This window comes from Colias eurytheme, chromosome 28 (genome assembly GCF_061535395.1).
Source record: "Colias eurytheme isolate Ceu_HAF_F1 chromosome 28, ilColEury1 Martin Lab GWU primary, whole genome shotgun sequence".
NCBI lineage: Eukaryota > Metazoa > Arthropoda > Insecta > Lepidoptera > Pieridae > Colias > Colias eurytheme.
The window spans coordinates 3,988,801-4,014,191 of NC_143007.1; the positions used below are offsets into that span (position 1 = coordinate 3,988,801).

At 33.7% G+C, this 25,391-nt stretch overlaps 1 protein-coding gene across 1 annotated transcript; it reads left to right on the forward strand.

Moving 5' to 3' along the window:
* Window positions 1–601: 601 nt before the first annotated feature.
* Window positions 602–24,576, forward strand: MetRS (methionyl-tRNA synthetase 1). Its single transcript, XM_090117470.1, has 24 exons — window positions 602–797; window positions 1,910–2,033; window positions 2,359–2,512; window positions 3,259–3,402; window positions 4,018–4,115; window positions 5,093–5,209; window positions 6,121–6,237; window positions 6,338–6,413; window positions 6,529–6,656; window positions 8,730–8,834; window positions 9,201–9,378; window positions 10,040–10,204; window positions 11,392–11,493; window positions 12,123–12,240; window positions 12,685–12,755; window positions 14,711–14,808; window positions 15,698–15,846; window positions 16,781–16,913; window positions 17,629–17,772; window positions 18,302–18,437; window positions 19,309–19,380; window positions 19,673–19,846; window positions 20,167–20,343; window positions 24,003–24,576. The coding sequence occupies exons 1-24, from the start codon at window positions 695–697 to the stop codon at window positions 24,114–24,116; spliced, it is 2,997 nt and encodes a 998-aa protein (XP_089973596.1). The 5' UTR covers window positions 602–694; the 3' UTR covers window positions 24,117–24,576.
* Window positions 24,577–25,391: the final 815 nt, after the last annotated feature.

A 25,391-nucleotide genomic window follows, 5' to 3' on the forward strand; every position in this document is an offset into this window, starting at 1 on the left:
TAAAAAGTTAAACAATGGATAAATTTCAACCATTTTCTACCATAGCTGTGTCCTGCTCTTGCTCACATGAAACGTCAATCATAAAAACAAGACAGGTTATTGCGAGGGTTATTGCAAGCAATAACTAATCCATTGCAAAGCGAATGGGTAACATTTTATTAGTAAGACCGTTACTCGATAAATGGGTTTAACTAAATATTAGTAATTATTAATTATTATTAAATATTAGTTCAATTAAATGTTCGAAATAACGTTAGGTAATTATTGAAGAACAAACGATAAACAATTAAGAACAAACCATGAATTAACGATATGGCTTAATAAAAATTTAAAACATGTTTAAAACTAAAAAAAAAATATTGCGGGGGCCGTTGGTGAGACCGTGGTGAGACCACAGGGTGAGACTAATAATAATTTCGGTATATATGTATCAATGAACTGTCAACTCTGCAAAATTCCCATATTACTTGCTCTGTGCATCGTTCAAAAAGCAAATGCCTCGCAAATGCCAACAAAACGTAGTGATTTGACTTTGATTTGAGTAGTGATTATATCCCACAGATCCTCTTTGATAATTGATGCCAACTTGTCAAATGTCAGATTGAGTATCGTTCATACCTGTCGCGTTTAGGTTATTTTCAGCGAATGGAAATTAATTTTTCTCTAAATAATAAGAAGATAGAACACTGTGAAAATGAAGATTTATACAAACGATAATAATACGGCGACCCTGAAATTGCTAATAGCAGCGAACTTAGCTGAGAAAACGTTAGAATTACAGAAAGCTTCATTCGAAGGTAGATCACATAAAATTGTTCCTATTATTATGTTTACGTATATTTCTTTGGTATTATCTTTAGTAAATGAACATTTTGAATACATTTTATCGATAATTAGTAAATGATAAGTGTAATAGACACTTTAATCCAAAGATATAGCTGTTATTGCATCAGTCACTCATTCCAATAAGATGATTTGAATTAATTAACCTTTACGTATATGCGTTACGTATATGTATTGTAGTATATTCGCTTTAAATTTCCCGCTTTATTTACTTTTTTAAGGTTTATAAGATACATTTACATACATAAACTCAACACTGCTTTACTCCAATATGTCTAATAAAACAGATAAGAATATCTGAAATATTTGAAATATGCTATTATATAGATTAACAATTGGAGAATAGTGTAATAAAAACCATACAAACAGTTAATTATGTTATATTAATAGATACTTGAATGTCTATGTATAGTTTGTTTATGATACAATCATGTTGTTTTATCATGCATCTGCATCATGTATATAATTTTTTCATAGTAGATTTATAGACTAACCAAAAACATTTCAACACAGATACATTCTAACATTAAACCTAGTTATAGTATGATTCAAACTTAATGGCGGCTCAGAAAATCGTACAATCCAATGCGCAGAAAACAATTTAAGGTATTAGCGGGACGTTAAGGGACCTGTGCGCACCTGCACTCGCACCTGCACCTAACTTGCGAGCCACAAGTTTCAATCATACTGTACATTATGTATTAACATTTAATTACACACTTGCATGTACATCATTTTAGTCTATAATTTAGATAACTACCTCAAATATCTCTACCCACTATTCTATATCTATTATTATAATTATATTTACAGTAAAGCGTCAATTATCCGAATTAATTGGGACCCGGGTTGATTTGGATAACTGGACAAAAACTGATAATGAAGAAAAATGAAGTGTCACACATAGAATAAACTTTAAAAATTACTTGTTTTTATTTTTTTATATATGCTTAGGATCAATTCGCATAATTGGCGATTCGGTTAATCAGTGTTCGGATAATCGGCGTTCTACTGTACATACTATATGGGGATGGTGATGGTACTAAACAACAAGTCTGCATCGCAGACTATTTCGCAGGGCCAAAGTCGCTACCACTTCTGGAAGTAGATGAAGAGCTGACGTTCTTCTCAAGTAATGCAGCGGCACAGTATCTGTTTCCGGTGCTTGATCTATCTGCGAATGGGCAGTGGTAAGACTTTTCTAATGAATACAAACAAAGTCAAATCAAAGAGTATTAATTTTAACAACTATTTTAATATGCTACTATTTACAAAATATGGTATACATTTCTTATTATACAACAAAAAGGAACCATTTAAATAAGTGTAATTTTTTACTATTTACAATCCACATATTATATTGAAAGAAACATTTTTTAAATAACATGTAATGTCCTTAGCTATGTCAAGTAATTTCACACATAACATAAGTACATTATAATATGTGGTGTCTTTAAATTTTTATTTGTATAATATTACTTACATTTCTTAAGAATCTCTTTTAATCAATTTCAGTCAGCAAATGCAAGAATGGGAGGCAACACGTCTACAGCCAGCCATCGCTACAATATTAACGGCTAAAACCGTATCGTCTGATGTTAAGGAAGTGACGCAATCATTATTATGCATGGTCGATGGGTTGTTGAGTAAACACAAGTATATTATTGGGGTAAGAATTAAGAATGAAGAATTTCATATATGTATAATTAACTAGCCGCGCCCTACGGTTTCACCCGCGTGGCTGCGCTACTGTTGGTCTTAGCGTGATGATATATAGCCTACTAGAGGTCCGCCCCGGCTTCGCCCGTGGTACATATTTCGCAATAAAAGGTAGCCTATGTCCTTTCTCGGGTATCAAAATATCTCCATACCAAATTTCATGCAAATTGGTTCAGTAGTTTAGGCGTGATTGAGTAACAGACAGACAGACAGAGTTACTTTCGCATTTATAATATTAGTATGGATAGCCTAGAATAATAAAAGATAAATGTGGTACCTAACACTGAAAGAATTTTTCTTATCGGACCAGTAGTTCCTGAGATAAGCGCGTTCAAAATAGTTTTTTTTTTTTCGAAAATTGTGATTTCCACTTTAGAGTTTCACATTGTATGAAAAGATAAATAAAAATGTCATTATCTAGCTACCCCCGCAGACATAGTTCTGCCCTATTGCCCTTTTTACGTTTTTTCTCTTTACAAAAACATTCCCTATGCCTTAACAAAAACAGAAAACAAATTGCTGAACTAATTGAGCCATACTCTAGTTTTACGATTATCACTTGGCGATTCAATTGTATTATTTATATGGATTTTTGCATGTTAACAAGATCAGATAGAAGACTTACTCTGATTTCAATTTAAATTCAATATAAATAAGTTATTAAATTTTACTAAATAAATGTGACCTTTTTTGCAGGAAAAGCTATCCGCCGCCGATATTTCAATATGGAGCACTTTATATCCATTAATCTATAGCCCAGAGAATAAGCAAAGTTATTTGAGTGAATGCAACAATATATTGAGATGGGCGGACGAGTTAAATAGTGCTAAGGCTTTTAAGGTATAGTAAATATTATGAAGTTTCTTAATTCATTGTATTTTTTATGGATTTTCTTTAGTTTAAAAAAAGTGTGAAGTCCCATGTCCCCTAGTGGGGTAAGGGGCAGATGCATTATACGTCTGTTTCACTGATTGATTTTCTTCAGACCGTTCTACCAGACCGAGACATTTTTTTTTTTCGTCGTCTCCACCGGGAATCGAACCCAGAACCCCTCGGTGCTACACTCACGCGTCAACCACTGTACCAAGGAGGCAGTCTTTCTTTAGTTTAGTTGTGGTTATTATTATAGCTTGTAAGATTTTTAAAAGAACATGGACGTTCACTTCTTTGTTAATGTCACCATAAAATTATTAACAAATATATTAATCTTTTCTAGATTATAATCCTGCAGGCTAGTTTTTACCCGTATTGCTCTGCTCTTGTTGGTCTTAGTGTGATGATATATAGCCTTCCTCGATAAATAGGCTATCTAACACCGAAAGAATTTTTCAAATCGGACCATTAGTTCCTGAGATTAGCGTGTTCAAACAAACAAACTCTTCAGCTTTATAATATTAGTACTTATAGATTATTTTCACACATGTGCAAATATAAATATTTAATTTATTTTAACAGGAAGCAGTAAAACAATGGGGTGGTACAGTAAATGGTCCGTTTAGTCCCACATCAGCGTTGGGAGTACCACAAATGAATAACGTATCCACGCCTGCAGGGTAAGTTTTTATATGGCTAGTTTATTAAGGGCTGATTTTTCAATCCTTGGTTAAAACTTATTCGTCGAATAATGTATGAAACTTCCATTTTAAAAACGTATTCTAATTGCCCGTAATTGACAGTTTACGTGACATTTTAAAATAATTGTGTATTACTTTATTGGACGGATAAGTTTTATCCAAGCATTGAAAAATCAGGCCTAAGTGCTAGATATGTTCTGGTTAGATTATCTGTCAGTTAAAATATAATGTATGAATTAAATCAAACAAAAATAAATAGTGACTCTATATGTCAGAAACTGATTGTAAGACTGCTTAAAGTTAAGTTATAATGATTTATGTGTACGTCTTTTATTTACTAAAAAATTGTTACACATAGAATGATTTTTAACATTAATATTAATACACTAGCCGTAGCTTTTTATCCTATCCTACTCCTACTAATATTATAAATGCGAGAGTTTGTGAGGATAGATGTATGTGTATGTGTATGTTTGTTACTTTTTCACGCATATACGTCTGTACCAATTACAAGGAAATTTAGCACACACATAGACGATGACTTGGATTAACACATAGGATAGGTTTTATCCCGGAAATCCTACGGGAACGGGAGCTTTGCGGGTTTTTGGCGAAGCTGCGATATCAGTATCAGATTTCAATAGTCCGCTAATTAGTTCAAACAATTAAATATTCCCTCTTTCACAATACTCTAGCATAATAGAAAAAAATTGGTTGTCTGTAAAGTCGGTTTACTGACGATAGTTGAACGTGACAACGTCCGATTGTGCTTCTTTGTCGCTCGTTCCGCGCTCTCGCTCGCACTTCAAGCCTTACATGGAACGCCTCAGATGAGTCAGAGCGAGGTAACGCCGCATGAGTCATGTTTTTTCGTGCGTGCAGCCGGCACTATCGAATTATAAGACGTTGTCACGTCAAAAAAATATTACATCATTATATGTATTATCACTTTGCAGGTCACCCGACGATTCAGTACAAATAGGAGTGACGCCGGAAGAATTAGCTCTAGCGCAAGAGAATTGGTTGAACGGTTTGAAAAACCTACAGCCGCCGTTGAAACAAGAGAAAATTGTGTAAGTGATAACAAAAATATATATGGATAAAATTTATTCGTCGAATAATGTACAAAACTACCATTTTAAAAACGTATTCTAATTGCCTGTATTTGACAGTTTACGTGACATTTTAATATTATCGTGTAATACTTTATTGGACGGATAAGTTTTATCCAAGCATTGAAAAATCGGCCCTAAAAATGAAAACTACACTTTTTAGAAAAATCCGTTAAAAATGGCACTTTAAAATTCCTACTTTTAAAAATTATAAATACAAGTGTGTTTGTTTGTAATTATCTCACAATGTAATGGACGGATTTTATGATAAGAGTTTGTGTCTGAAGATGGAAGCTAGGGTATGATATAGGCTACTTTTTACCGTAAAAAATCTATACTAATCCATACTAATAATATTATAATTATGCGAAAGAAACTCTGTCTGTCTGTCTGTTACTCAATCACGCCTAAACTACTGAACCAATTTTCATGAAATTTGGTATGGAGATATTTTGATACCCGAGAAAGGACATAGGCTACTTTTTATCCCGGGAAAATGACGCAATCCCGGAAATCCCACGGGAACGGGAACTATGCGGGTTTTTCTTTGACTGGGCGGGCGAAGCCGCGGGCGGAAACCTAGTAATTTTATAAAGCTGAAGAGTTTGTTTGTTTGAACACGCTAATCTCAGGAAATACTGGTCCCCCGTCAGTATTTTCCATGTAGTAGCTTAAAAATATTAGTATAGATAATAATAAGTTTGTTTGTTTGTTCACTTGAACGCGCTAATCTCAGGAACTACAAGTCCGATTTGAAAATTTGTATCAGTGTTAGGTAGTCCATTTATCGAGGAAGGCTACATATCATCACACTGCAATGCAGGTAAAACCGCGAGGCACTGCTAGTATTTTATGAAACTATTTTGTTTCAGGTTACCAGTAAAAGGGCGTAAAAACATTTTAATAACATCAGCGTTGCCATATGTCAATAATATACCACATTTGGGTAATATTATTGGTTGTGTCCTGTCGGCTGATATTTTTGCCAGGTAAGTTATTTTTGACAATACAAATAAAAAAATCTTAACTATTTTTTATTTTCTTTAATGCTTGAGAAAGATAATTAATTTTTCTTATTTATTTCATAAGGTATTGCCGTTTATGCGATTACAACACCCTGTATATAAGCGGTACAGACGAATACGGGACAGCGACTGAAACTAAAGTGAGTATTCTAACCCCTTGACCACCGAGCGGCCCGATCGGGCCACGATTCATAGTCATCATCATCATCATCATAGACTAATGTCAGTATTACAATTAAGTAATGTTTTTTTCAGGCTATAGAAGAAGGTCTTACCCCGAGGCAGATTTGCGACAAATACTATGAGATTCACAATAGTGTGTATCGTTGGTTCGATATTGGTTTTGATTACTTCGGAAGGACCAGTACGCAGGAGCAGACTGAGTTAGTATAACAATTATCTATTTATTTCAATAACGAAAGAGATTGTTTTATTATTCTAGAAAAAATATACCGTGACTTTTTTTGATTAAATTTTTTTAAACGTTTTTTTTTTAATTTTATTTTGTATTTTTAAAAAATTATAAGGAATATAATATTTATAAGATAGAACTGATTGGAAATACTTTCATTGCATGTCATATAGGAAAGATTATATTTTTGTATCGTTTTCGTTCGTTAATTAGACACTCAAAAGAGTATACCCTATTATCACTATCACTACATAGTATTCAAATTCAAAATTCAAATTCAAATTGCTTTATTTGCAGAATGTAGAATTACAAAGATGTTTGTAGATATAGATAATATAGATCCTTAAACATTCTGCTCGTAGTTGAGCGTGCAAATATATTATAAACTACATTAAATATAATATTATATCCCACAACACTTATAGATCCCAATACAGTAGCAGAAAAAGATTAAAATATTAATTTATGTCCAGATATGATATCCATTAATTTTAAATTACTATTTTTGATTTGTCAAGTCACTTATATCATAGAATTGCTTTGAGATTAGCCAGTTTACTAACCTCGTCCGGAATATATGTACAGGTAATTCTTTGAAATCGTCTGGTATTTTATTGAATATTGTAATGCTTCTAAAAATTATACTATTTTTCGCAGTATTTATTCTACACGTCGGTAAATAAAGTTTGTTTTGAAATCTGGTCATAAATTGAGTATTGATTTCTCCTTTTTTCGTGTAATACTCGGGATGCTTTCTTACAAATAAGCATACATCTCTAATATACATACATGTCAATGTTAATATACGAAGCTTAGCAAATATGGGTCTACAGCTGTCTCTTTGTCTCAATCCTACTATGGCCCGTACGCATTTTTTTTGCGCTATAAACACCTTTTGTTTATCACAAGATTGCCCCCATAATATAAGTCCATATGAGAGAATTGATGACACATATGCATGGTAAGCATTTAGGGCCGCCTCCATGGACACTGTGTTCCTTAGTCGTCTTATGACATAAACAAATCGGTTTATCTTGTCACATATGTATTCAATATGCACATTCCATTTTAAATTTTCGTCCAAATGGATACCTAGAAACTTGTGGCTTTTTACCTGTTCTATGGTTTTGTTTTCATAATCAACATTTAATTCGATTTGTCGACTATTTTTAGTGCAAAATTGGATCATTTTAGTTTTGTCAAAGTTGATTTGGAGGTTATTACTATTTAACCACCCTACTATATCACATAATGCTTTACCTATTTCTAATTTGTAAGAAGTATTTCTTGCATTGCCTTTCACAATAAGTGTTGTATCATCAGCGAATAAAACTGTTTTATGTTTGGTTATGTTTGGCAGGTCGTTTATATACATGAGAAATAGAAATGGACCGAGAATACTGCCCTGTGGCACTCCGGAGCTATTTAACCTTCTACTGGATTTATATATAATTTTATTTTTGTTAACACATTTTCCTAGTTCGACATATTGCTCCCTTTCTCTGAGATAGTTTTCAATCCATTCATTCGCTTTACCTCTGATCCCATATTTCGCTAGTTTATATAAGAGCAAATTATGGTCTACAAAATCAAACGCTTTACTCATGTCCAGGAATATAGCTGTCGCAGCATTTTTTTCAATAAAGGCTTGAATAACTTCTTTTACTAAATCAAAACAAGCTAAGGATGTTGAACTATTTTTTCTGAAGCCAAATTGTTGTCTAGTTAATAATTTATTATTAGTATAAAACAAATTCGCTTTCTCTGTCCCTATGTCCCTTTGTATGCTTAAATCTTTAAAACTACGCAACGGATTTTGATCAGGTTTTTTTTAATAGATAAGAGTGATTCAAGAGGAAGGTTTTAGTATATAATTTATTACGTTTTAGACAAAGCCGGCGAAGCGGCGGGCGGAAAGCTAGTAAAAATTAAAATGGACAATATCAAGGTCTTGTCATAATTAGAAGTAATGTCAATCTAAACCTTTTTTAGGTAAATTATCGGCATACATATAAAAATAAATTTTCTCTTTAACCTTTTTCAGGATAGTACAAAAGCAATTTATGAAACTGCTAGACAACGGTTTTATGAGCACGCAGTCAGTGGAACAGTTGTTCTGCGAGAAATGCGAGAGATTCCTGGCTGATAGGTATGTATAGCGTTAAAATAAATAATTACTGGAAATTGTAGTAGATAGAACCTTTTTTACCACTATATTCAATAAATAATATTATATATTATTATGACTAGTTAGTTTCTGTTGATTTAATAATGAAATAAGTATTTTAAACAGCTGTCAGCAAAGCAGAAATGTTTTTAATATTAATTCTAATAAAAGTGAAATATCAAAGAAGTCTGACTTCTTTACATTATAGATTTTGCAAATATTACTTTGGTGTTCCTCAAGGATCCAATCTAGGTCCTCTGCTTTTCCTCCTGTATATTAACGAACTTTTTGACACTTCCACTTTATTTTTCATTGATAATTATTTCTTTTTTATTATATTTAATTTAGATTCGTGGAAGGCACATGTCCGCACCCGGGATGTTTGTACGACAGTGCTCGTGGTGATCAATGTGATAAGTGCGGCAAATTGATAAACGCAATAGAGCTGATACAGCCGAGGTGTAAAGTTTGCGCGCATTCGCCGAGCGTGAAACCGAGCGAACAACTGTTCATTGAGTTGGGGCAGGTGAGTGTGGGAGTAGTGAATATCTTAATATATATATAAATCTGAATAATATAAAATAAATAATCCATACTAATATTATAAATGCGAAAGTAACTCTGTCTGTCTGTCTGTTACTCAATCACGCCTTAACTACTGAACCAATTTGCATGAAATTTGGTATAGAGATATTTTGATACCCGAGAAAGGACATAGGCTACTTTTACCCCGGGAAATAGGATAGGTTTTATCCCGGAAATCCCACGGGAACGGGAACTATGCGGGTTTTTCTTTGACTGCGCGGGCAAAGCTGCGGGTGAAAGGCTAGTCTTAATATATATAAATCTCGTGTCATAATGTTTGTCCTCAATGGACTCCTAAACCACTTAACCGATTATAATAAAATTCGCACACCATGTGCAGTTCGATCCAACTTGAGAGATAGGATAGGTTTTATCCCGGAAATCCCACGGGAAAGGGAACTATGCGGGGTTTTCTTTCAAAACGCGGGCGAAGCCGCGGGCGGAAAGCTAGTTTTTATATGTATTTATCTCTTACCCTATTTTCAATTCATGCACTTCTCGATACGTAAATTCATCCATCATATTTATAACACCAATATTTTTTAAGTTTAGAGCCTTATAATTAATTTTTCAATTGAAATTACAATTTTCTTTACCATTAGCTAGAGCCGTCAATCCGTAGCTGGGTGTCTTCAACCGAAAGCGGGTGGTCAGCCCCCGCCCGGGCGGTGACGAGGGCCTGGTTGAGAGAGGGGCTTCGCCCTCGGGCAGTAACACGGGATCTGAAGTGGGGCGTGCCTGTGCCCTTGCCACAGTATAAACATAAGGTAAGGTAACTTTTGTGAACTAAAAAGTAAACTTATGCTGGTTTTTTGAAGTGAAAACTTCTTTAGCGCTTACTCGCGTCAGGACACGTGACCTGATCGAAAAAGCGTAAGGCGCGGGATATATACAAGCGGCGCGGCGTGCATCGGGTGCGCTATTGGCATTTTGTATGAAATACTTTTGGGGCGGCGCAACCTTGGCGCAACCGTGGCGTGCCGCCTCGTCGCCTTTCCAAAATTCTTTCATACAAAATGTATAAGAAGGACGTGGTGCAAAACAGATTCAAGAGGTGCGCTTATGGCACGCCCGCGCCAAGCCGCGCGTGTTTGACGCGCCTAAGACGGATACCATTCCAAAATATCAAACATGCTGAACGTTAATAATCAAGTTTTCACTTCTGCCGGCACTCCCCCAGTGCAACCCGTCTTTTTTTTTCATACTTCCTGCTCCTTTTCTGACCGATAAAAAAACTTAAGTAACAGCATAACTTACCACTAATTGGATTTACAAGCTTGAAAATATACTTACTACTACTTAACCTACTTACTCCACTCTTTCCAAATCGATAAAATAAAACAATAACTTTAACTTATAATAATCTATACTAATATTATAAAGCTGAAGAGTTTGTTCGTTTGTTTGTTTGAACGCGCTAATCTCGGGAACTACTGGTCCGATTTGAAAAGTTCTTTCGGTGTTAGATAGCTCATTTATCGAGGAAGGCTATATAGGCGTATAATATATAATCAATAATATATAATCTAATACTTGGTATATATTGTATGCTTGTACATAACTGTAACTATAGTTTGGGTAAAAAATATAAAATACAAATCCCTATCGTAGGTTAGCTCTTTTTAAAATACCTTGTATTCTATTCTTATTTAGCCATGAAGTATTGTAATAATAAGACATATATTTTCTTGCAAATAAGAGCGTATACGCACTATGCGGGTAGCCGCATTGCGGGTAGCCATCCGGCTGACCGCAAGCACAATTATGTACGTAATATTCATTTCTATGCGCACTGCGATGCGGCTACCGCAGACCGCACAGTGCGCATAGAAATGAATATTACGTACATAATTGTGCTTGCGGTCAGCCGGACGGCTACCCGCAATGCGGCTACCCGCATAGTGCGTATACGCTCTAAGAATAATAATATAATTAATTTATAATTTGAAATTAGGTATTCTACGTATGGTTCGATGCGCCAATCGGCTACACCAGTATAACCCAATGTGCAACTAAACAGTATGAAAAATGGTGGAAACCTGAAAAGGAATATGATGTAAGTATACATGCATTAATAATGTACGTAGAAAGACGTAGTCTATGGTCTATTAGTATATGTAGAAATCGAAATGGATTTTGTCTGTGATTCCGAAATAATTTTTAGCCGTGTTTGCCAGTTTTAATTTACATGACATCACAATATGTACATTATTCAATCACTAGCTTACAGCCCGCGGCTTCGCCCGCTTTGTCTAAAACCTAATATAAAATAATTATATACTAAAACCTTCCTGTTGAATCACTCCATCTATTAATTAAAGCTGCATCAAAATCCGTTGCGGAGTTTCAAAGATTTAAGCATACAAAGGGACAGAAAAAGCGACTTTGTTTTATACTATGTAGTGATTGAATTATAACTATTCAAAAGCACTACTTAAATAAGTGTATCGTGTTATAAAAGAGGATCAAAAATTTGTCCGAAGATAAACTCTGCCTATGCGTGTATAAGGCAGAGTTTTCTAACAAGTGATATAATAGACTTTGAGCTTTACTGCCACGAAATAAGGTGCTAATTTCAATGAATGCTTTTGAGTAGTTGTTCAAAGTACTTCAATTAATAAATAATATCTTTGTTACAATAAAAAAATGTTTTTTAAATAAATAAATGATTTTCTTTGTTTTTAGGTTAAACTCTACCAATTTATGGCGAAAGACAACGTTCCGTTCCACGCTATAATGTTCCCAGCGAGTGCTATAGGAGCGAACGATGGAACGAAATTAGTTGATTATATATTCGCTACTGGTAAGTTCGCTTCGCTTCGCTTTCGCTTTTGATTCGCGTCTTTTATTATACCTAGACATAACATAGGTTTTTTATACATGTTGTAAGAATGAGATAGATTTTTATAAAACATAGCAGTTTACGTAAATTGACTACACTCCTTATTGTTGTTCACTAGCTTTCCGCCCGCGGCTACGCCCGCTTGGTCTAAAATCAAATACTATACCATATTGAATCACTCTATCTATTAAAAAACCGTATCAAAATCCGTTGCGTAGTTTTTAAATTTTAAGCATACATAAGGACAGAGAAAGCGACTTTGTCTTATACTATGTAGTGATTTTAATGTTTAGTTAAACATTCGTTATATGAAAAGTATTATATTGTTATAATAATATTTCGTTAAATATCATTTTATAGCATTTTTAACCAAAAATACTAATACTAAAATATATAATTTTTCAGAATACTTGAATTACGAAGAAGGCAAATTTTCAAAATCTCGTGGTGTCGGTGTATTTGGTACAGATGCACAGGTAAGTTATATTTATCCGACTGCTATAAAAAGAGGGTTATGATTGTATAAGTATTTATATTTAACCAGCAATTCAGATTGTATAAATTAGATAAAATCAACGAAATGATGTATATCCTTAAATTAAAAAAAAATACTAAAGTCGAGCCTTAATTTAATAGGCAACATTTGACGTCTATCAATTTGATCTTCTAAGAGAGGTAACCTGCTTAAAAACATCGATTAAAGTGAATTAATCGATACTTGAAATACATGTCAATTTTAAAATTCATAAGGCGAATCCCTGTCCCAGTAACATACTTTCTTTTGCAAATTGAAGGAGCAAAATAAGACAAGTATAATATATAATTAAAAAAAACACAACGCATTTATTAATTTATGATGATTTTTATTCGATTCTAGATGTCAGATTTCGATTTTTAGAGTAACGTCTCTGGTATTTAAAAAGAAAAAAAGTTTATTGACACAAAATTGTAGCGACGTCAGTTCTTTAAATCAGAAATTGTTTATTATGTTCAGAATGGTTTATCAGTAAAATCAAATCTTAAAATTACTTGTATCGGTCATTATTATTATAAATATGTAATCGTAATTGAAAAAAGTTAAGCAAATGTGCAGTTCTAACAAAACGAAATATGTTATTCTATGTCGTCGTTACTAGTCGTTACTACGTTGTTGAATTTTGTTGAACTGTCAAATGTTGCCTATTAAAATGGCTTTACTATAAATCACTTGGCTGACTTAAAATTGATGGAAAATATTTTGCTGGTGAAAATGGCAAAAAATGAATAAAAAAAAAACAATAATATATCTCTCATCTATATGTCTGCTTGTGACAATAATTTAGTTATTATAATAAATCCCTACTTATACAAGGTGGACCAAAAGAAGTCATCCGATGTTGTTTGGCTCTCATTTTTTTTCTAAATTAAAAACTTCGATTTTGTTTTTTGATTATGTTTATTTGAACCTTTAAAATTTTATTGGTTAAGTCGAGAAGATGATATCGGCCAAATGGGCGCCGTCACAATTGATTGCCATACGGGCTCGTTTTATAGCATTTCTCATCACTTCAGCGAGAACTTCGGGCGACAAATTCTCGCACTCGTGTCTAATGTTGTCCTTGAGGGCTTCCAAGGTCTCAGCCTTGTTCATGTAAACAAAAAAACCCCACAAAAAAGTCTGGAACGGTTAAATCGGGCGATCTTTCGGGCCAGTGCAAATCGCTAAAACGAGAGATGAGGCGACCCGGGAAAGCCGCCCTCAGAATATCGGTTGTGGCTCGCGCAGTGTGTGCCGTTGCTCCGTCCTGTTGGAACCACATATTCTCCAGTCCTAATTCGTCCAATTGCGGCAGAAAAAAACTCAGTCAACATGGCTCTATAGCGTGCACCGTGCCCATAGCATGTTTCCGGCGACAGCGGCGATATTCTCGGCAGAACGGGTGCTCCGGGGCCGGCCACTCTTGGCAACGTCTCGTGTGGTCCCATACTCTTCAAGGTTGGTGGCCAAACGGCGCAGTGTTTGCACAGTCAGTGTCGGACGGCCGGGGAATCGGCGACGAATTGTTACGCAAAAAAGTTGACACGATTATTCCAAGTTATTGGGTACTGTATCGCTCCATGGCTTGTTCACTTGTATTCTACATCTGTCCAGTACACAAATGTCAAAACAGATTTGACATTGGCGGCCATTTGCAAAAATGAGAGCATCTTCCAATAGGGTGATTTCTTTTGGCCCACCTTGTATCATAAATACGAAAGTAACTCTGTCTGTCTGTTACGTTTACCTCTCAACCGATTTGGATGAAATTTGGCACAGACAATCTTTAGACCCTGAGAAAGAACATAGGCTACCTTTTATCAAAACACCACGTGGGCGAAGCCGCGGGCGGAAGCTAGTACATTCATAAATACTTAACCATTAACATATTAATAATGAATTATTACCTTATAGGATACAGGTATACCATCAGACGTATGGCGTTTCTACCTCGCCAGTATTCGTCCAGAAACGTCCGATTCTAGCTTCAATTGGACTGAGCTGGTCACACGGTGAGTTTTGAGATATATTAGGAATTTAATTAAGTGGCTATTCGTTATGTTGTAGTAGAAATTGTAATTGTGGCTATCTGACGTCAAATAGTTGAAAAACAAATATAAAAAGATATATACAGGCTGTCCCACTATCGGTAAACTAAGCGCGAAGGGATTTGTAGTTTTGCATACACTGATCACGTAAAAAATACTTAAACAACAAAATTACGCCAAAATTTTGTTACTAAATGTTTACTTAAAATTCATGTTTTCTTCTCTAGCTTTGCGCAGCCGGCATATATCGCTTCTCTAATGTGAGCATTTTGTCTATGAAAACATAATCTTAAACGATAGCTCACGTGCGGGTGGCAAAGTGAGGCGGGTTGCTTATTAGGGGTGTACACATAGAGTTTTAAGAATTTATCTATTTAAAAAAAAAATGCATTTGGAAAAGTATTTTTTACGTACTCATCGTATGCAATACTATAACCTCCATTGAGCTTAGAATACCGACGGTGGGACACCCCGTTTAAATTATAATAAAACTTTTAGTAATAACTAATAATATTTGGAAATTAAAGATATTTATTTATTAGATTTAATTATTAATATTTGACTTGAAGGACCAAATGCAATGGTCCGAGCCAGATTCATATAACTACTTAAAAAAATTTATGTACCGTTAAGATGTGTATTTATTAGGATCACATCAAATTTCTACAAAAAAGGTAAATATTGTCATGTTCGGTAATTTTCAGAGTTATTTGCACATAATTTTTAAACCTATACAATCAATCAACAATATTTCATTAAAAATTAACATAAATACGTATAGCTTTGAACTTATTTCACCTCTGACTGAAAAAAATGTAAAAACCTATATGTATGTATGTTTGTTTATTCACAGCAACAATTCAGAACTGCTCAACAACCTGGGTAACTTCTGTCACCGTTCCCTAAGTTTCTGTGTAAATTCGTTCAACGGAAAAATACCTGAAGCGAAGTTAAGTAGTTCGGACTATGAACTGTTCGCATTGGTTAATAGGGAGGTTGTTGGTGAGTAATGCAAAATAATACCTATACATTCTTATATATAAAAATGAATCGCAAAATGTGTTGGTAAGCGCATAACTCGAGAACGGCTGAACCGATTTCGATAATTCTTTTTTTAATATATTCCTTGAAGTACGAGGATGGTTTTTATGTAGAGAAAACGTAAATATGTACCACGGGCGAATCCGGGGCGGACCGCTAGTATTATAATAATAATATGGGGATTTAAATAAAGACACAATTGCGTTTTTTGTTGTAACCAAAAAACAACATTTAAAGCTTTTAATCCGCTTGAAAATTCTTCAATCTACAATACAGAGCGTCGATGTCACTTTGACATTTCAACAGATAATCAATCGGCATAGAAGAACTGTACATTGAATATTTTTTTAAAAGAATACTTGGGGCGTGATCTACAATAGATACCGAAGCCAAAATATAGTTATAAAAAATTTTGTATGTTTGTCTGTATGTTGTACGTTGCCGCATCGCGCCTATTGCATAGCGGGAGCATAGTTGCATCGAAGATATTCACAGTTTATTTGTAAGATGTTATGATTTATGACACCCTTATAATCTATTTATTCTAATCATAAGTATTCATTGCATAAGGTTTGAATAAACAAGTTTTTATTTGTACCGCTGTTCATGTTTGGAAATACATTAAAATACACATTTTAATACACGTCTTTATCGATGACCCCTTTTTGTCCCATTATTTTTTTTTTTAATCGTCGTGTTCTTCTGTTTTGAATCCACAATAATTTTATTCGGGCCAAAATCTTTATTATAAAATATTTTCACAAAAGACACATTTCTTCTTCTGTTTTTTCTTGTCTCTCCACCATGAAACATCTAATTGTAACAATGTTAACATAAACAATAACAATAACAATAAAACCTATACAATTCTAACGTATTTTCCTCTAATTTCAAGCGTACGTCCAAAACATGGAGCGTGGTAGATTGCGTGAAGCCCTACGCCATGTGTTAAGTGTCTCTAGACTTGGCAACCAACACATGCAAAGTGAACAGCCCTGGGTATTACTTAAAGGCAGCGAGGAAGATAAGTGAGTATTTGAACTCAAATTCAACAAAAAATGTGTCAAAAACGCACTTACACTATACATCTCACACTGACACTACACTCACACTTTACACTTACGAACACTTTACCAACACTCACTCATTCAATACCTTAAAGCACACTTACACTGTAGAGGTATAAACCAACACATGCAGAGCGAACAGCCCTGGGTACTACTAAGTATTCAAACTCAAACTCAACAAAAAAATTAAGTACACTATAAAGCTACTCATACTCACATTTTACTTACACTCAAAACTTGACACTGACTATATACTTACACTGTACACTAACACTTTATTTATATGAACATAGATGTTTGCTCCCTGTCTGGGTGTTAATTAATATATATATAAAACTGAAAGGTGACTGATATAGTGATCTATTAACGCACAGCCCAAACCACTGGACGTATCGGGCTGAAATTTGGCATGCAGGTAGATGTTAGGACGTAGGCATCCGCTAAGAAAGAATTTCCCGAAATTCTTGCGGGAACTGGGAAAAACGGGGATGTACGTACAAAGTCGTGGGCGGAAGCTAGTTATCTATATAAGTATTATTTCTATATAAGTATCTATATAGTTTATCAGCCATCTGGTTTCCATAACACAAGCGAAAGATTAGTATGGGATCAGATCGTGCCGAAAATAGTCCCGAAATATTTATTTATTTATTTATTTTTCCCCCTATTTTTACAGAATCCGCGCAGCCACAGCGATATCCGTGTGTTGCCAGCTAGTAGCATTACTTTGTGCGCTGGCAACCCCATACATGCCGCACACGGGCCGCAGACTGCTCGCGCAATTGAACGCTGGCAACACTTGCTTGAAAATCAACCCCACGTGAGTGTTTTAAAGCTTTTTTAGGCGCGTTGAGAGTAAAATTTCAAGGTCGCGTCATGACCGTCACGTCATGGAGTAAGGCGACGATTTTTGTATCTTTGAAGCTTGACAAAGATGTTTAGCTTCTGACACGGGCTCGGCACACGCACATGCTCTTTTTTATTAAAAACAATATTAAAAAAAATGTGTGCGTGTACTAGTGTACACACGTAAGAAGTGAAACTTCTTTATGACCTTATTTTTCAAAAAATAATTTACTATATGCAACTTTACAGAAATACGTCGAATACGTAAAAGATGGCGCGTAACGGAAAAATGTCACGCGTAACGAAAAAATGTTACACAAATTTTTTTTCCAACGAAAGAAGTTTCACTTCAAAAAGTAATAAATGAAAATGGATGGTTATTCTTGATAAATAAATGTTCATTTTAAATTAATTACGGTTTTGCAAGAAATGTTTATTCTTGTTGTGTCTTATCAAATCTATTTTACAAACAAAATTAAATATATTGTCGATAATATTTACAGGAATCCATCATTAATTCAATACTTGCCAGTCGGCCATGTTATCGGAAAACCGGAGCCGCTTTTCGCGAAAGTAGCCCCAGAATTAGCGGACACTTTACGGGAGAAATATAAGGGCACACAGACGGAAAGAGCTCAGGTATTTATATATACATACTAGCGGTCCGCCCCGGCTTCGCCCGTGGTACATATTTACGTTTTCTCTACATAAAAACCATCCTCGTACTTCAAGGAATATAATAAAAAAAGAATTATCGAAATCGGTTCAGCCGTTCTCGAGTTATGCGCTTACCAACACATTTTGCGATTCATTTTTATATATAAGAAGAAGAAGAAGATCTATAGGTACTAATCAAGAAGCTTATATGTAATACACTGGAGATTTCAGTATGAACTTGTAACAAGAAAATATGACCTTGAATGACGCCTGTATGTTTTTTTATCCCTTTCACACCCACTTGCCAAGTTAGGTTAGGTTAGGTATTTCATACTGAAATCTCCAGTGTATTAGATATAAGCTTCTTGGTACTAATATTGTAAAGCTGAAGATTGTTTGTTTGTTTGATCGCGCTAATCTGAGGAACTACTGGTCCGATTTGAAAAATTCTTTCGGTGTTAGTAGCTCATTTTTCGAGAAATGATAGCCTATATCATTACGCTAAACCCAACAGGAGCGAAGCAATGCGGGTGAAACCGCGAAACGCAGCTAGTAGAATATATATGTTTCGTAATACTACAAAAAATATTACATATTACAAATAATAATAATATATACTACTAGCTTACCGCCCGCGGCTTCGCCCGCTTTGTCTAAAACCTAATAAATTATATACTAAAACCTTCCTCTTGAATCACTCTATCTATTTAAAACAACGCATCAAAATCCGTTGCATTGTTTTATTAGTTTTAATATCGTATCATTTAGTGGGTTTAAACAAAGCGAGCGAAACCGCGAGCGGACAGCTAGTATAAAATAAGAAAAAGTACTTAAAAATTATAACTTTTTTTAGCAAAATGGTGAAGCAGCGAAAACATCAGGGGCCTCTAATGTAGCTGAATTAGAAAAAGCTATCGCGGCTCAAGTGAGTATTCATATTTATGTACTAATTTAATAACCTGGCTTTTTTGCGGACATTTTATGTTGATTGTCTTAATTTTTAATCCAAAATATTAAAACTACGGTGAAATACACAAAACTTCGTCCAAATCGTCTAAGCAATTCCATTTATTATAGTATGTATCAAGTTATATAATATAATATATTTATAAATGGACAAACGGGAAAATAAAAAATATATTTTTTTTTGTCACCATACTGTATATTTTGAAATAAATATTTTTCTCGTTAATTTTTACTCTTTTTTTCAAAAACAGGGCGAAAAAGTGCGCCAACTGAAAGCGTCGACAAAAGACAAATCAGTGTGGCAACCCGAAGTGAATAAACTATTAGAACTAAAGAAACAATTAACAATTGCGCAAGCAACGCCGCAGGGCAACACTGTGCAAGGTGATGATGTTGCTAGCATTGAAAAAGCTATCGCCGAACAGGTATGAAAATGTGATTTTTTTTATTTAATGCTTCAAAAATTAAGAAAATAATATGTAATAATTTTGTGGTTATCAACGATTGAAACTTTGTTTTTTCTTTCATAAAAATCATATTTTTTTTATTTAAATTCATAATTAAAAATAATAAAAAATGCAGTAAACATTTGCACTATAATCTCTATCTTAGTAAGTGTATTAATTATTTTGAACAAGAATTTTCAAAGTATTTTCAAATATAATAATTAGTGTAATATAAATTTAAGATTTTCATAGTAATACGAGATTTTATTTAGAGAATATAAAAAACATTATTTTCACAGGGCGAAAAAGTTCGACAACTAAAAGCATCAACAAAAGACAAGGCAATATGGCAACCCGAAGTGAATAAATTGCTAGAGCTAAAAAAGAAGTTGGCTAACGCGCAGGCGAATCAGGCAACACCGGCCAGTGACAGCGGGGATAGTGTTGCCAGCTTGGAGAAGGCTATTGCTGAACAGGTAATATTATAAAAGTTATTTTATCTAAAAAATATAATTATTGGTTTAATTTTAAAAAATACGCGTTTTTATAGACTTAAGGCTGCAGTCTAGCAAAATTGCGTTTTCAACAAGTTATTTGACAATTTTTTCCCGGCTAATGAAATGATAAACTGAATTTTTTTTTCTTGTTTATCAATTAGTGTTATATACGCAATGCGCGTGAATTTTTTCACATTTGTAAAGTTACTTTATGTTACCTTAATCAGGCCTTCAAGATAAGTCTCTTTCCCCCAAAGACATTTCGAGCTAAGTTTGTGCACTCACTACGTTGCAACCGATTACAATTTACACAATCTGATCAGCACATTATTATCCTTATATAGTCGTTATTAAAAACTGCTGAATACAATTGCCGAAAAACTTATGATTTTCCTAATTAGAACGTTATAAATTCATTAAATTTCCCATTTTTTGCCTTACAAAATCTATTGATAAATACTGCTAAAAGTTATTGTTTCCATTAATTTATTCGAGTTGGTTGAAGACCAATGAGTATTAATCCTTTAAAAAATTTTTTTTTTGAATTTTGATAATTCTTTGAATATTAAAAAAATATTTAAAATAATTAGGAAAAATCATAGCGAATTTCTTTAGTCGCGCTCCTTGGGCCGGAGCGTTCTGACGTGTGCTCTACGCTCGATTTTCCTTCATACCGAAGTGAAAGTTGCTCTACTTCATTAAATTTAATATTTTTGTTAATTGATTATTTTTATCTTAGTTTTGTGCAAATATTCGTATTTTTAAACATTTGATTTCGATATGGAAAATAAACGAAAAAAATATGCGTGTAACTATGTACTTACTAGAAAAAAAATTATCTTCGAACATAAAGTTAATGAAACCAAATACATTACAAAGGTGATTGGCAACAATTTCTTTATTTTACGGGGTTTCAGTAAAGGGATGAATGTTTCTTTTAAACTAAAGTAAGCTCATAAATTTTCTTATAATATATATTTTTTTTGAAGTTCCAAAAATGTTTATTTTTCGTTTGAGAAATACGAAATATATTTTATTATATTGAGAACTTGAACTTGGGACATACGGGGAAAATGATTTGTTTACTCCAAAATTCCAAATATGTCGAGGTGTTTTTTTTTTCTTCTAGTCATTTTAAACGTAGCGGCATGTTGTTTGATTATTAATTTTGTAACTTAAATACAGGATGTTGGTTTGTGTAATAATGTCCTATAATATTTATTTATTTATATTTTGATCTTACAGACGCGCTGACAAATTTAGTCCACCATTTCTAGTTTAGTCCACCAACTCTAAGTACCAATATTAAAACGAATGGATTATCATCACATCATAAAAACTCAGATGTAATGGAAGATCGCAATAACATAGAAAATTCAATGGGTGTTGAACTAAACAAACACAAGTAACAAGTAAAAAGAGCAACTATGGAGTTTCTTGCCGATTCTTCTCCGTAGATACTGCTTTCCGAATCGGTGGTAAATGTTAAAAATATGTACCTAATGACGTTTCAAAAGTGCTTCTAGAAGAAGTCTAATTGAATAAATAAATGTTTGAGTTTGAGTTTTGAGTTTAACAGAGATGCGAAGAATAAAAAAAGAGGACGAAAACGATAATTCGTTGATGCTTTCCCTTTTCGACGTATTGTTAGGGTACATCACCAATCTGCAAAAAACAAAACTGATGATTCCCAATTGCTGATTAAAAATGAAAAACAAATAATCGACAACAGTGGTGAAAATTTGCTGATCACAATGAAACATCCTTCAGTGGTAGCAGATTTACTCATTTAAAATGTATCGGTGAACAGCGTAAAGGAGAGGAGGACAGGAAAACATTATGAATGTGGATGGTGGATTGTATACAGGGTGTAATCGATAAGTATGTGCAGGCGATTATGACGTTATTATTGCAGGTATCAAAAAACTTAAAACTGATATCGAAATTACTTTACCTAATGAGCAAAATGACAATAATAACTTTTTAAAAGTATAACGAGAAAAATTTACTTTATACACTCCCATATCAAGAAGGGAAAATGGGACTAGTAGAAGTTAAATGTCTAATTCCGGCAAAAGAGATGAATGCGGAAGATGCGGTTAAAAATAAAAAATTTAATATTTGAAATACAATGCAAAAAAAATAACACTTTTGTCATAGATAAGAATCATGACTATTTTTTCCAAATTCAGGGACAACTAAACGTTGCAGAAGCAGAAGTCTGCTTATTTGCTGTTTGGACTGGAGTGAATCATTCGTTAAAAATAGAATATATAAGTTTAGGCAAAAAAAAATAAAATGATGGACCATTATCAAGATTTTACATAAATTGCCTACTGTCAGAATTGATTGATTCGAGACTTCAGCATTCCATGCCCATCAAGGACCCATCCTATGTCATTCAAGCGATTGAAAAAAGAAAAGAAAAATCCAGTGCAACCGATAAAGCATCAGAATGCTAGCAAAATATTTATTAGGTTTATCCATATAAATATATATATTATACGTATAATATAATAAATCCGTAGAAGGGTCAATTCTGTACTTTGAAAATATGTATTTAAAAAATAAATAGCAGTGTTACTGGATCGATACCAAACACAAATATGTGATTAAAAAAATTTTTGTCTGTCTGTCTGTCTGTATGTGAAGGCATCACGTGAAAACTAATGGTTCGATTTCAATGAAACTTGGTATAATTATACCTTATTATCCTGGGCATAAAATGGAATACTTTTTATCCTGGAAAAATACGAAGAAAAAAAATAAATCTTAATTTTTCAGTTTTATCCATAGACGTTGTTCTGTAGAACCGCGAACACACGTTGCGTTACCCGCAGTGGATTCAGCGATGTAACCTGTAGCGCCAAAAGTCGGATTTGGCTTGAACCGTTTGCGGCACACGCGGGCCGCACGACACCACGCCTCCTCGACTCCTATATAAGGACGGCGTTCCGCGCGATGCATATATGTAATTTATGAATTTTGATGCGAGCGGACGTGTTAACATTACATTTTTTTTATTATATACAAAATTTATTTATCCGTTTTATTAGTTAAACTGAACAACTTTCACTAAGAAACTTAGGTCGAAAAAAATGTATAGAGTTATGCATTTGAAGATATCAATAGAACGTATTCGCAAATTTTGTGTACTGATAAAAAAAATCACCTGGTGTAATTTTCACGAAAATTGTTTCAAATTGTCATGTCTGGTACTTATTACGAATATTAAATTATGCATACGAATGATTTAATTTTTAAAAATTAAGTGGAGCAACTTTCCCATAGTACATTTGTATTATTTACATATAGGATGACAGGATGCATTTGTTTGCACTACTAGACCAAGCCCTTAAAGTAGGTTACTGCTATTTGTGTGTAGGAAATTAAATAAAAATAGTGTAACTAAATTAATATAATACGGATTGCTCTTATAAGATACATCTGATTTGCGAACGCAGTTTCATTTAAATCGGTTCAGTAGTTTTTATTACACTTATTATCTGTTACTGAAAATTCTCATACATAAAATACAGTATTGTAATAAAATTTTGGTATTTCGTCTATTATTTATAAGAAATATGTTTGCTTGTTTTACAAAGACAAATAAAATAAAATTATTTTTTTTTTTTCAGGGTGACAAGGTGCGAAAATTAAAGGCGTCGACCAAAGACAAGTCGGTCTGGCAACCGGAAGTCAATGTGTTGCTAGATCTAAAAAAACGTCTCGCCGCAGCACAGACTAAATAAATGTCAAATAAAAGATAAAAAAAAACCGTGTCAGAAGTGAAACTTCTTTGGCAAGATTCAAACATGCCAAAATCGTCGCCTTATTCCATGACGTGACGGTATTGCAATGACGCGACATTGAAATTTTACCCTCAACGCGCCTAAGAAGTTTCACTTCAAAAATGTATCAAAAAAATGTTCTGAGTATTACAGTGTTTTATTTGTATATACGTGTAGTAAGTTATTTTGAAGAAATAAAATTGGCGTAAATGGAGGAAAAATAAAAGAATTTTGGCTTGAAAAATCATTTTGTGCAATGTCAGATTATATAGAGATCGATAAGTTGTATCATCATTGGTATATTATGACAAAAAATATTTTTTTAAGTATAGAAATAATGAAATATTCATTACATTGAAGTATTAAAAATCAATCTATATTTAAAGCTAGCTGTGCTCCGCGGTTTCACCCGCATTGCTCCGCTCCTCCGCTCCGCTCCTCGCTCCGTCGATAAATGGACTATTTAACACCGGAAAAATTTTTCAAATCGGACCGTTCCTGAGATGAGCGCGTTCAAACAAACAAACTTTTCAGCTTTATAATCTATACTAATATTATCAACCAACAGAAGCTGAGTCACGCGGGTGAAACCGCGGGGCACGGCTAGTCATGTAATAATCATATTCAAAATTCACTGGTACCAAATTTTATAGAATTTAAATTTATTTTCACTTATAATATACCAATGATATATTTTATACATGTGTTCATTACTATGCATTGTAATGGTATTTATTGTTAGATCTTAAGATTATTTGGAACTGATATCTCAATAAGATTTCTATGAAGTATTCTGTGTTTTATTTTACCCCTTCAATTCAAACAGTATAAAACATTTATGGAATTTGATTCATAAAAGAAAACAATTATTTACCTACTAGTTTTGCTAAGTACAAGTGGTACGAAGCCGCGTGCAAAATTAAGTATTTCTATAGTTCATGTGCTATTCTGGTGGTCTACCTTCATTCATGTAAAGTTTCATCCAAATCGGTCCAGCCACACGCATACTTTCGCGTGTGTAATATTATAATTAGTATAATGATTACTAGTTAGGTAAAAAGTATCCTTTGAAAACGGTACTAAAATGATTTATTTTTGTACCTTCCAAATGTCATACAGATCCCATTCAGTATATTATGTAAATAAAACCGGCCAAGTGCGAGTCGGGCTCGCGCACAAAGGGTTCCGTAGCAGCAAATATAATAAATTACAGTTAAATCAACCTATCTCAAAAAC

Bases quoted from the DNA above. Each gene is read 5' to 3' on its own strand.
- MetRS (XM_090117470.1), top strand. From the start codon at position 695: ATGAAGATTTATACAAACGATAATAATACGGCGACCCTGAAATTGCTA. The intron at 12,756-14,710 runs GTAAGTTATATT...ATTACCTTATAG, and splicing joins TATTTGGTACAGATGCACAG to GATACAGGTATACCATCAGA. The intron at 19,847-20,166 runs GTATGAAAATGT...TTATTTTCACAG, and splicing joins AAAAAGCTATCGCCGAACAG to GGCGAAAAAGTTCGACAACT.